The sequence below is a fragment of the Podarcis liolepis genome, assembly GCF_965112155.1.
Source record: "Podarcis liolepis genome assembly, chromosome: 7".
Taxonomy (NCBI): Eukaryota; Metazoa; Chordata; class Lepidosauria; order Squamata; family Lacertidae; genus Podarcis; species Podarcis liolepis.
The window spans coordinates 92396817-92408833 of record NC_139561.1 but is presented as its reverse complement, the minus strand read 5'-3'; the positions used below and the strand labels follow the sequence as shown (position 1 = coordinate 92408833).

At 51.6% G+C, this 12017-nt stretch overlaps 1 protein-coding gene and 2 long non-coding RNA genes across 3 annotated transcripts in view; 1 reads left to right on the top strand and 2 right to left on the bottom strand.

Annotated features, from left to right (window-relative positions):
- The window catches only part of LOC310712949, a 2318697-nt gene that overhangs the window by 1040213 nt on the left and 1266467 nt on the right, over nucleotides 1-12017 (bottom strand). The gene's annotated exons all lie outside the window — the stretch shown is intronic.
- LOC310712941 lies at nucleotides 3191-3933 on the top strand. The gene is made up of 2 exons (XR_014529023.1): nucleotides 3191-3776; nucleotides 3809-3933. It is a non-coding gene; the product is annotated as an uncharacterized lncRNA (long non-coding RNA).
- MED29 (mediator complex subunit 29) lies at nucleotides 3532-11703 on the bottom strand (the record flags this gene model as incomplete). The annotated part of the gene is made up of 4 exons (XM_083516370.1): nucleotides 3532-5346; nucleotides 6923-7007; nucleotides 7110-7168; nucleotides 11449-11703. The coding sequence occupies 4 exons, from the start codon at nucleotides 11701-11703 to the stop codon at nucleotides 5119-5121; spliced, it is 627 nt and encodes a 208-aa protein (XP_083372496.1). The 3' UTR covers nucleotides 3532-5118.

Sequence of the window (12017 nt, the reverse complement as noted above, 5' to 3'; positions counted from 1 at the left end):
GTTCTTAACCTAAAGCACTATTTCTGGGTTAGCGGAGTCTGTGACCTGAAGCATCTGTAACCTGAAGCGTATGTATCCCAAGGTACCACTGTATGCTAAAAGCTACCCAGAGCGGCAGACACGGGTGGTGCTGCGGGTTAAACCATAGAGCCTAGGACTTGCTGATCAGAAGGTCAGCAGTTCGAATCCCTGCGACGGGGTGAGCTCCCGTTGCTCGGTCCCTGCTCCTGCCAACCTAGCAGTTAGAAAGCACGTCAAAGTGCAAGTAGATAAAAAGGTACCGCTCTGGCGGGAAGGTAAGCGGTGTTTCCGTGTGCTGCTCTGGTTCGCCAGAAGCGGCTTAGTCATGCTGGCCACATGACCCGGAAGCTGTACTCCGGCTCCCTCGGCCAATAAAGCGAGATGAGCACCGCAACCCCAGAGTCGGCCACGACTGGACCCAATGGTCAGGGTTCCCTTTACCTTTACCTATTACTAGCAGATTGTTAAGGTCCTCCGTGGGGTATACCAGAGAGGTCCTGTAGGTATGAGGGTCCTAGGCCGTATAGGGCTTTAAAAGCCCTCCGGAACAGCTGCCTTTTTAACGACAATGGTGGATCCCAAACAGCCCCCGAGTGGACTGTCAGCAGGCTTTAATCTAGGCAGGCCCCTTTGCCCCCGTGCCAACTTGGCCGGCGATCTCGGAAGCCGCGTTTGGCACCGTTTCGGGAACGAGCCGTCGGAAAGCCCAAACCAGGCTCTTTTCCCAGCTTGCTGACACAGCTCTGGCCCTGTGGCTTGGCAGGAGGTGCCTTTTTCCAATACCTCACAGGCGCTTTTGGCTCGCGGGCCCAACGAGCTCGAAAAGGGGAGGCCAGGAAGCGGCCTGAAGAGGTGCAGCCGAGCCGTTTGGGGACAGGCTGTTCCCTTGCGGTTTCCTCTGCAACCCGCGGCCAGAGATGGGTGTTGGTGGTGCAGAAGGGTGTGAGGTGGGTGGGTGGAGGAATGAGACATCGCTGCAACCAGGGGGAAGGACCCAGGAGACGGCTGGCAGGCTGGACAATTTTGTCTCTTAGCAGCAAGAAGCTTTCCTTCTTGAAATATATATAGAGACAGGCAGGATCATCCAGTTGTGATGTAACAGCTGCTTTTCCGGCCACAGCTCCTGGGACTGAACGTCCCCTTCTTGCTGTGCCTGCCTGCCTGGAAAAAAACTATTGCAAAACCTTCCTCCTGGGGAACTCAAAGATGGACTGGGTGGGGCAGTGAGAGCACAGAGCAGCAGAGAAGACTGCATCCTCGTTTTTCCACCAAGCAGTTGGTCCCTTACCTTTCCAGCCCCGCCCTGGCCACAGTGATCCATGCAATGGTCACCTCCAGGCTTGACTACTGTAATTCGCTCTACGTGGGGCTGCCCTTGAAGCTGTCCCAGAAACTCCAGCGGGTGCAGAATGCTGCAGCGAGGCTTCTCACGGGGTCCCTGCCATGGGAGCATATTCACCCAGTGCTTTTCCAGCTGCACTGGCTCCCGGTGGAGCACAGGGTCAGGTTTAAGGTGCTGGTTTTGACCTTTAAAGCCCTTCACGGCCTAGGACCCTCGTACCTATGGGACCGCCTCTCCCGGTATGCCCCACGGAGAGCCTCAAGGTCCATAAATAGCAACGCCCTGGAGGTCCCAGGCCCTAAGGAAGTCAAATTAGCCTCAACCAGAGCCAGGACCTTTTCGGTGATGGCTCCGGCCTGGTGGAACACTCTGTCTCATGAGACCAGGGCCCTGCGGGATCTGATTTCTTTCCGCAGGGCCTGTAAGACAGAGTTGTTCCGCCTGGCCTTTGGCTTGGAATCAATTTGATTCCCTCCCCCTCTTTCCTTTTTCTTTTCTCTCCTCTGATGGAACTCCTGTTTGGGGACTTCCCTGGCCTTTTTCTGGCCCACGTAGGACCAGTCTGGAAAGTTAGCCTTGGTGAAGACCTGACGTTTTCATCCCCAAAAAAGGTTTTTGAGTTTCTACTGAAATGAGGCTGTATTTTAATGTTTTAATGTTGTATTTTAATCTTGTTTTTAAGTTGCATTTCAATCAATTTGTTTTTATATAGGGTGTTAGCCGCCCTGAGCCCGGTCTTGGCTGGGGAGGGCGGGGTATAAATAAAATTTATTATTATTATTCTCCCCATGGCCAAATACCACTAAGAACTTACAAGTTCGGATAGACTGCCTCTGGACCTGGAGGTTCCACGAGAACCTAAAGAAGCTGAGGTTTGGGAACAGAAATGTGGACCTTGATGTGTAATAAGGGATGTGGAGCTTGGAATTCCCCTTCCCACCTCTCCCCCTGGTCAAATACCTCAAAGAACAGGCACAGGCAAACTCGGCCCTCCAGATGTTTTGGGACTACAACTCCCATCATCCCTGGCTAACAGGACCAGTGGTCAGGGATGATGGGAATTGTAGTCTCAAAAAACACCTGGAGGGCCGAGTTTGCCTATGCCTGTCGAAGAACCTACAAGTTCAGATAGACTGCCTCTGGACCTGGAGGTTCCATAGGGACATAAGAGCCTTCTGCTTCAGGCCAGTAGCCCACCAAGTCCTGCATCCTGCATTCTCACAGTGGCCAAGCGCCCCTAAGAACCTCCGGATGTAGATAGACTGCCTCAGGACCTGGAGGTTCCATAAGAGGAGTCTTGCTGCCAGATTAGGTCAGTGACCCATCTAAGGCCAGTGACCATGGCCAACTAAGGTCATCTAAGGCCAGTGACCCATCTAAGGCCAGTGACCATGGCCAACTGGCTGGCCTGGGAAACCCGCAAGCAGGATTCGAACACAAGAGCCCTCTCCCAATCCTGCAGCTTCCAGCACCTGGCATTCAGATCCATTGCTGCCTCGGGCTGCGTAGACAGAGCACAGCTATTGTGGCTCGCAGCCATTGATAGACTTGACTCAGGTAGGTAGCCGTGTTCGTCTGATGCAGTCGAAATATATCTTAAAAATGTCCAATAGCACCTTAGAGACCAAAAAAGTTTGTTCTGGGTATAAGCTTTTGTGTGCATGCACACTTCTTCAGGTACGAATATTATTTTTTTTAATTGATAGACTGAGTTAGTTGAGGTTTGGGAACAGAAATGTGGGGCCTGGAACTCCCTTTCTCGCTTCTCTCTCTCTCTCTTCCTCTCTCCCTGTCTCTTTTTACTGCTTCAGAAGAAAACATCGCACACAGCAGCTAAATGGAACCTCCTTGGACTGCAGCAGTCTACCAGATGGAAGCCATCAGCGTCATTTGCTGCTTGTGAACTTCAGCGGTAGGTGGGTGTATGCCAGCCATTTGCTGCTGGAAACGTTAACACACAGAGGCAGCGATTGTCCCAGGGTCACAGCCACTGAGCTTCATGACCGAGTGGAGATTTGAACCCCGGTCCCCCAGGTCCTAGCCCAACGCTCTAACCACTATGCCACGCTGGTTCTCATCGAAAAACTGGCTCTCAGCCTTGTTGAGAAATGCCCAGAGTTCCACGGGTTCCCCTGCTCTGATCTAAACGAAAGCAACCGAGCTGGGAATTAAGAGAAGCAAAATGAACACTTTTATTATTATTATTATTAGGCGCAAAATGGATTGGGGAAATAAATCACAAAGGAATCCTTTGCTGCTGTACAAAGTAACCGAACTGCCTTGCCTTGGTCACCAAGACTGGCAGCCTAGAAGAGAACGAAGCTCTTTGAAAAGGTTAATGGGTAGGATCCGAACCTAGTCTTACTTTGAGTAGGCCCACCGAAATCAATGGAATGTAAGCTGGTTCCGGCAAGCTTACTCCCTTTCTGCCAGTGGGTCTTCAAGGCAGGACAGCTAGCACAGAAGAGTGAACTCAGAAGGAAGTCCCACTGAAACCAATAGGACTTACACCCAGGTAAACCTATGGAGGACTGCAGCCTGAAGTCTGGACCCAACTCCAATGCCTTTTTTTTTATCCTGATAATCATAAAAGGACACACACTGGAAAACTAAAGACAGTAACTGAGAAAGTCTTCCACAACAGGGGACAGGCCAGCTCTTCTCTGCCATGGCAAATTCTCCTTCTTGCACGAAAACAGGGAGCAAAACCAACGAGAAATGGAAAAGGACACGCTCCCCCAGGGCAGAAAAAAATAAAATGGTGAGCAGAGAGAACGCAGCGATGAAAACCAGACAAGATTGCAGTCCCTCCCGGATTCATGGTGTGAGGTGTGTGAAGAGACTTCCTTGCAGGGTCTCTTCTCCTGCGAGAAATAACTTAATCCTGCCAGGGGCACCCAATTTATGGACGGCAGGGTAGAAACAGGTTGAACTAAGACTACTGGGTCAGATTTCTCCTTTTGTATTCGTTAGGAAAGGAAAATCCACAGGCGGGAGGCCTGCACAGGGTTCCAGGAAGTCTCCTTTGCAGAATTATGCATTTGATCAATCTACAAACTTACACACACATTCGCACAGGCCCGTCTTCCAGAAAAAAGTCAAGGTGCGAGATTTAAAGGAGGGAGTCAAAAGGGAACCGCAGATCCTTTCCAGGAGGGAGGTTTCTGTGTGGAGAGGACACCGCAATGGCAGGCGGAAAGGTTTGGCTAAGGAACCTGCAGAACTGGGGGGGGGGGGGGTTAGGCTTGCAGATTTGCTCCTTATGGGTGGTCCTCAAGCATCTCTCTCCCGAAAGGAAGAAAAAAGAGCAAAAATATTGACTGGCCAGCTCCAAAAAAAGACCCGCAGATTGCGAGGCCCCGTAGATCAGGAGAATTTTAATTTGTCGTACTTCCACAGCATCCTTCTCTGACAAGTGAACTGTTTGTAAGCGAAAAGGTTTCTGTGCATCTGAGTTGAGCTCCTGGCGTTTTGGTTAGAAGTTATGGAAGATGTGAAACCAATGCGGACCCAGATGGAGACAGGTTCTGTCGGGAACCTGAACGGCAAAGAGGACTCACGTGAAGACCTGGGCAGACTGGGAGGACTTTGCAAAGGAAGGAAGGAAGGAAGGAAGCAGAAGAGGTAGCACAAGGGGTTGCCTGCTCCTTGTCTGTCTGTGTTGACAGGGCTGCCTCCTTCTGGTCATGCCGGGAACTGACTCTGGCCCAGCGGTCCAAACCAAAACGTCCGGCAGGAACAGTTTGCAGGCGGCCCTAAAGGACGCCCTGGGAGGGGGCCTTTCCCGTGATCTTGTTGGAGCACTCCAGGAGGGCGTTGTGGATGTCTTTGGCGCAAGAGATCTGGGACTTGATCATGCTGAGGTACTGGGTGTAGGGCAGGCTCTCCGCCTGGACCGCGTCCGGCTTGGTGGCTGTCGGCACGAGGGTCGGGGAGTGCTTGGCGCTGTCAAAGCTCTGGGAGAGGCACTCATAGGCCAGGCGCTGAGGAAGGGGAGGCAGATCAGAAGGAGAGAGAGTTAGGAACTTGGCCTCGCCGGGTTGGGCTGGGTATTCCAGCATCCTGGAATCTCCCCGAAACTGTGTCCCAAGCAATAAAGCTTTCCCCTTGATGCTAGTCCCTGGGGCCTGCTACCCAGGGGTAGACTGCCTCTGTAGGTGGAGGACCCATTTAGTACTCAAGGATAATAGCAGCCGATCAGTCTCTCTGTCTAACCAGGGACCCGGGGGCTTCATTTAGACTGTGAGAAAAAGGTCGGGGGGAAAGCTGGGCTTTTAAGTTTTCAAAAAATGGGTAAGAGCATCGCAATCCTGGGCAGCTATCTCAGATGGCGTCAAATACCCCACAGGAATATTGGTGTGGCTGCAGGAGCAGGGAGACGTTTCCCCGCTTATGGTGGGAATGCCCCCCCCTGACATTTTGGAAGAAATATATACAGTCATACCTCGGGTTACAGATGCTTCAGGTTGCATTTTTTTTCGGGTTACGGACCCACTGAAACCCAGAAGTATCAGAACGGGCTACTTCCGGGTTTCGGCGGTCGCACTTTGCGCAGAAGCACCGAATCGCATGGATCACGTTCGCAACCCGAGCATCCACTGTAAACACATTCAAGCCTCCCCACAACTTTCCCTTTTGAATCAGAGAGTTTTAGCGTTAGGAGGACCCCCAAATGCCATCTAGTCCAACCCCCTGGAATGCAATTAAATTTGCGGGGCAATCAAACAGCAGCTTTCCAACCTAAGAAACTTCTTAACGTGGCTGCAACGAGTACCTCTTTGGCCCAGAAATGGAAAGCACTACAGGACTTAAAACCTTGCGTTGTGGTACAAGAATATGTAGGCTCTGGCTGCTGCAGAGAAAACAACTTGCACATCGTGCGTTTCTAAGGGTATGGAGATCCCAGAACACTCTTACGTCGCTTATGGGATCTTATTTCCTATGTGCCCAATGCAGATATGGAAAACTCTCCTGGCCCATCATGACGTTTCTTGCTCCTCTTATTTTTGCTCCTTTATCTGCTCTCTGTTTATTTGAAAAACACAACCTCTGTACGGCTCCTCTGCTTTGTAACCTCAATTGTGGGGTTCATTTGCGCTTCTGAATTTACATCAAGACAGAACTGCACAAAATAAATAAATCCAAGTCACAACCTGCAGCACAAAGGGTTGATTCCGTCTGCATTCTCCCATCTCAGGGCCAAATCCAGACTTCAGGGCTGCAACACCAAAGCCGGATTTTCGCGCCCCACTCCCAACCCCGCTGCTTCTTTGCCTGACGAAAGAGATCTGGAGGACTTGGAAAGCCTGCTCGCTATTTTCCGGCACTGGAGTTGCTCCTAATGACGACGCTGCCCAGCTGTGAATTTGGGATTTAATTTCTTACTGCCTGACCTTTGCTTTGTACGTGCCTGTTTGTTTGTCTTTCAGTGCTCCCGAGCGCATGAACTTGCGGTGGCGAATCTCGCCAATTAATGATGTGCCGTGCAAAAGAAAAAGGAGGGAGCGTTTCATAAGGCCTGATCCTGCTGCCAATATGGGACATTCTTGGGACACTCACCAGGCACAACTCCAGCTGGTCACACAAGGCGTAGAATTCCTCGAGGCTCTTGTCCACTCTCTGCACGGGGCCGTCGTTGCTTTTCCTGGAAGGAGAGGAAAGCCGATCATTGATTTGCATTTAGGGGGGAGGGGGAGGAGGGGGAGAGGAGAAAGAAGCCGGGCAAGGGGTAGGGGCAAAAACTCACTGTCCGCTGTCGATGTTGGTGTTCTGGATGAAGTTCTGGGCAGCCACTTTCATCAAGCTCTGCAAACGCAAGAGGCAGAGAGTACAGTATATCGGCTTACAAATTGGGGGCGATAGACAGCTGTGGCAGGAAGAGGGCACATTTACCAAAGACCCACACACACACCCCTCTGGAGCCTGGCCAGGTGTGCAAATATCATCGTACCATATGCTGGTGGTTTCTTAAAATGATGCAAAGTTTTGGTTTTAGCATGAAGCAAACAAGCACGTTTTCGAGACAAAACACCTGATCTGGGCTCGAAAGGGCAGTTTGCCCGGCGACTTCTCAGTGGCTTTGTGACACTGGGAATCAAGACGGTTAGATAACCAAACCGTTGATTGGGAATGAATTATGGCTGTGGGCCTAGCCACCTGCTCAGTGGCTCTGTGACAGCAGCCTGAGAGGGTGTTTATTGGAACAAAGAGTGGCTATTTTGGCTGGACCCCCAACACCCAGCGTGGCCAATGGCATGGGTGGATGGGAGCAACATCTGGAGGGCCACAGGTTCTCAGCAGCGCCACTGGACTCCCGGGTAGAGTCTGACAAGAGCAGAACAGAGCAGTGTGTTGACTTTATTATTATTTAATCTGTATACTGCCCTTCATCCACAGAGCTCAGGGCAGTTCACAACATTAAAATACAATAAGACACCCATTAATCTGGACGCTAGACTTCTGCTGATGCAGCCTAGAATTGCATTTCCTTTTTATCGCTGTTGCATCACAGTGTTGGGTCATGCTAAGCGTGCAATCTACTAAGACCACCCCGCTGCCCAATCCTTTTGGCAAGCCCTGCTGCCAAGCCAGTTCTCCCCAATCCGTTCATTTGGGCATCTGCTTATTCCTTTTGGATACAGTGGTACCTCGCAAGACGAACGCCTCGCAAGACGGAAAACCCGCTAGACGAAAGGGTTTTCCGTTTTGGAGGCGCGTCGCAAGACGAATTTCCCTATGGGCTTGCTTCGCAAGACGACAGCCCATAGGGAAATATCCGGGACAGCGGGGAAGCGCAGCGCGTCTTCCCCACTGTCCTCGGACCTCCTCCGAAGCCGGGCGGCGGGGCGGGAACGCCTCCTCCCGCCGCCGGGCTTCGGAACGATGCTCCGAAGCCGGGCGGCGGGGCAGGAACACCTTCTGAAGGCGGGCGGGGGGGCGAAAGTCTTTGTCCCCCCCTGCCTGCCTTCCCAGGGGCTTTTAAATCGCCCCGGACAGCGGAGAAGTCCTCCGCTGTCCCAGGGTTTTTTAAAATGCTGGGGGTGGGAAGAAAAGCCCTTGTCCCCTCCCCCCCAGCCTTCAGAAGAGGTCCGGGGACAGACTGTCCCCGGACCTGGTCTGAAGGCGGTTTCCCTAGGAACGCATTAATTGATTTTCAATGCATTCCTATGGGAAACCGTGCATCGCAAGACGAAAAACTCGCAAGACGAAGAGACTTGCGGAACGAATTAATTTCGTCTTGCGAGGCACCACTGTACCTTCTTATTATAGGTATGCAACAACAGCAACATGGATGCTACTAGCCCAGAGAGGAATGGCAAAGCAAGCTGTTAGACTATGCTGAAATGGCAAAACTGACCGGAAAGCTCAGGGACCAAGAAGACAAAAACTTCCAAGAAAGAATGGGAAGATTCATAATTTATTTAGGAGACCACTGTAAGCAGATGAAAACGCGAGCAGGGTTTTAATCTCGCTTGTAATGTAACAAATACTATGGACAATATGGATAATAGATATAAAATACAGATTACGAAATAATATGCAGTTGAAAATGTTGACACGAGGACCCATGGAGGGGATAGGGGGAAGTCTCGAGATTGCACTCTGAATCTTCAGGTTACAGACGCTTCAGGTTACAGGCTCCGCTAACCCAGAAATAGTACCTCAGGTTAAGAACTTTGCTTCGGGATGAGAACAGAAATCGTGTGGCCCCATTAGCTAAAGTGGTGCTTCAGAACAGTTTCAGGTTAAGAACGGACCTCCGGAACGAATTAAGTTCTTAACCCGAGGTGTCACAGTACTCTCTTTATATGAATGTGTATTTGGTATGGTTATAAATTTATATTTGTAAAACCAAATAAAAAAAATATATGTTTTTAAGAGGAAATATTTTTATTATTACGCAGCTTCCTATTCCACAGAAACCGAGCCCCAGGGCACATTAAATTCTACCCCAAGGCCACAGCGAGTCAGAAATAGCTGGCTGGGAGCAAGCAGCGATTCCGAGAGCTGCAGTTTCGTTTCCAGGACCTCGCAAGGTCAGGAAACGCGAGGGAAAGCTCAAAGGTATCAAAACAAAACACACAGAAAACCACCCAATCCTGGAAACCTGCCTGCCAACGCCTCCGGGTCCAAGCCGAAGCCTGTTCCGTTTCTCGTTCTAGGGATATTGACACAGGGATAAAGCTGCCCTCACCCCACCCCCGGGGGCTCATCCTGCCACGCTGATTCATTTACCAGAAGCCTTGGACACGAGCCCTGGGGGGCGGTGAAGCATCCATTCCCCACCACGGGACTCTGGCTCTCTTCGCCCCCGCGCCACACAGACCAAAGGACGGGAGGGAAAAAAGTTACCGCTTCAGCAATTTATATATTTGGGCCAAGGACTGACGCTTCATTCTTTCGGAAAGAGCCAAGAGCCGTTTCAAAACGCGGGGATAAAAATAAAAATAAAAAAGTCTGACTCGGCAAAGGGCTTTCCGGGAAAAACAAAGCCAAAAACGAAACCACACGTTTGCGAAACAGAAAGGGAAGGGAGGGCTGTGCAAGAGAGAGCAGAGCAGGGGAGGCGGGAGGAGCTTGCCTCAGTTCCCAAGAGGGGAGCGATGCCTAGGGGTTAGAGCTGCGGTTTCTCAAAGGTGGGCAGCTAGCTGCTCTGTAGCTTAGGTTTGGCAGAGCACATGTAGGAAGTTGGCTTTGGGGAGGGAGAATTGAAGGGCCTCGCTGGGCTATCCGCTCAAAACAGCTTCCGAAAGGCCACTGCATTTCACACTGCCCTACTTGCCCCACATTTGAAGAACCAGTGTGGTGTGATGGACTCAGGAGAGGGCTCAAATCCCCCACTAAGCAATGAAGATGACTGGGAGTGACCGGGAATCACTGCCCCTCTCCGGCTAGCCTAAGATTCCACCAACGGTGTCTCCGAAAAATTTGACACATCACTTGGGAAGACAGGCAAACTAATACCACTGTACAGTGGTACCTCGGGTTACATACGCTTCAGGTAACATACGCTTCAGGTTACAGACTCTGCTAACCCAGAAATAGTACCTCAGGTTAAGAACTTTGCTTCAGGATGAGAACAGAAATTGTGCTCTGGCAGCGCGGCGGGAGCCGCAGCAGGAAGCTCCATTGGCTAAAGTGGTGCTTCAGGTTAAGAACAGTTTCAGGTTAAGAAGGGACCTCCGGAACGTACTTAACTCAAGGTACCAGTGTACCGGAAGAAGCAAAGATCACGAGTGTTGGAGCAATGATTCTTCAACATCAACTTCATTGGACTGGTTGTGTTGTGCGGATGCCTGATGATCGTCTTCCAAAGCAATTACCGTATTTTTTGCACCATAACACTCACTTTTTTCCTCCTAGAAAGTAAGGGGAAATGTCTGTGTGTGTTATGGAGGAAATGCCTACGGGTGGCATGCCTACGGATTTTCCTCCTCTAAAAACTATGTGCGTGTTATGGTTGGGTGCGTGTTATAGAGCGAAAAATACGGTACTCTATTCCAAACTTTAAAATGGAAAGCGTAATGCTGGTGGACAACAAAAGAGGTTTAAAGACTCTTCAAGGCAAATCTAAAAAAAGTAGTATAAGCACTGACAACTGGGAAACTCTGGCCTGCGAGTGCTCCAGTTGGAGAACAGCCTTGACCAAAGGTGTCCTGGGCTTTGAAGACACTCGAACTCAGGACGCAAGGGAGAAATCGTGTTGAGAGGAAGGCACGCTGGGCAAATCAACTCCCGGCTGGAGACCAATGTCCCTACTGTGGGCGGGGTATAAATAAAATTTTATTATTATTATTATTATTATTATGGAACCAAGGGGGGACTAGAGGGAAGTCAATTGGGTTAAGCTTTATTATTTGAATTTTGTTATTGTAAAATTAATAAATGGTATTGAAATAAATACAGAAAAAAAAAATACGTTTCCGCTCTTAGGGACTAGAAACCCACCTAAGTCAACGCACAGAGCTTAAGCCCCGCCCACCCGCTTTGCCCCGCCCCTTCCCCGAACTCCGTCTCCACGGAAACGGTCCAGCAGCCCCGCCCCTTTCTCCTGGCCCCGCCCCCGCCTTGGCCCCGCCCCTCACCTGCAGGCTTTCCTTGAGCTGCGGCAGCAGGAGGCGAAAGCGCTGCACGGGATCGAAGTCCTGCGCCTGCGCGGGAGGCTGGAGCCCGCCGGGAGCCTGGCCGACCGTTAGAGAAGCCGCTCCGGCCGCGGCCTGCGCCGAGCCCGGGTGCCCGCCTCCCGCCGCCGCGCCGCCGCCCGAGGGAGGCCCCACCTGCGCCTGCAGGAGCGTCAGCTGCGCCGGCTGCGCTTGAGGCGGCTGCTGAGGCGCCGCCATCTTGCCTCCGCCTCAGCCTGCTCGGCTCCGTAGTTCCTCTCGACTACCTCTCCCGGCATGCAGCGCGGGGCGCAGGCGCGGGAGGGGTGGATCCCGGCATGCATTGCGCACGAGAACTCTCCTGATTGGCGGCGGCGGGTGCTATATCCCCCACAGTGCATTGCGGCCAGGACTCCATTTCCCGACATGCCATTCGGGACGGCTTCTTTCTGCGTGAGGGAAGGGCGGCTATTTCGCGCTATGGCAGTTCCCCTCACACCTGTAGGTGCCAAAGAAGGGATTTCCCGCGCGCATAAGCAGCCTGCGACGTTTTC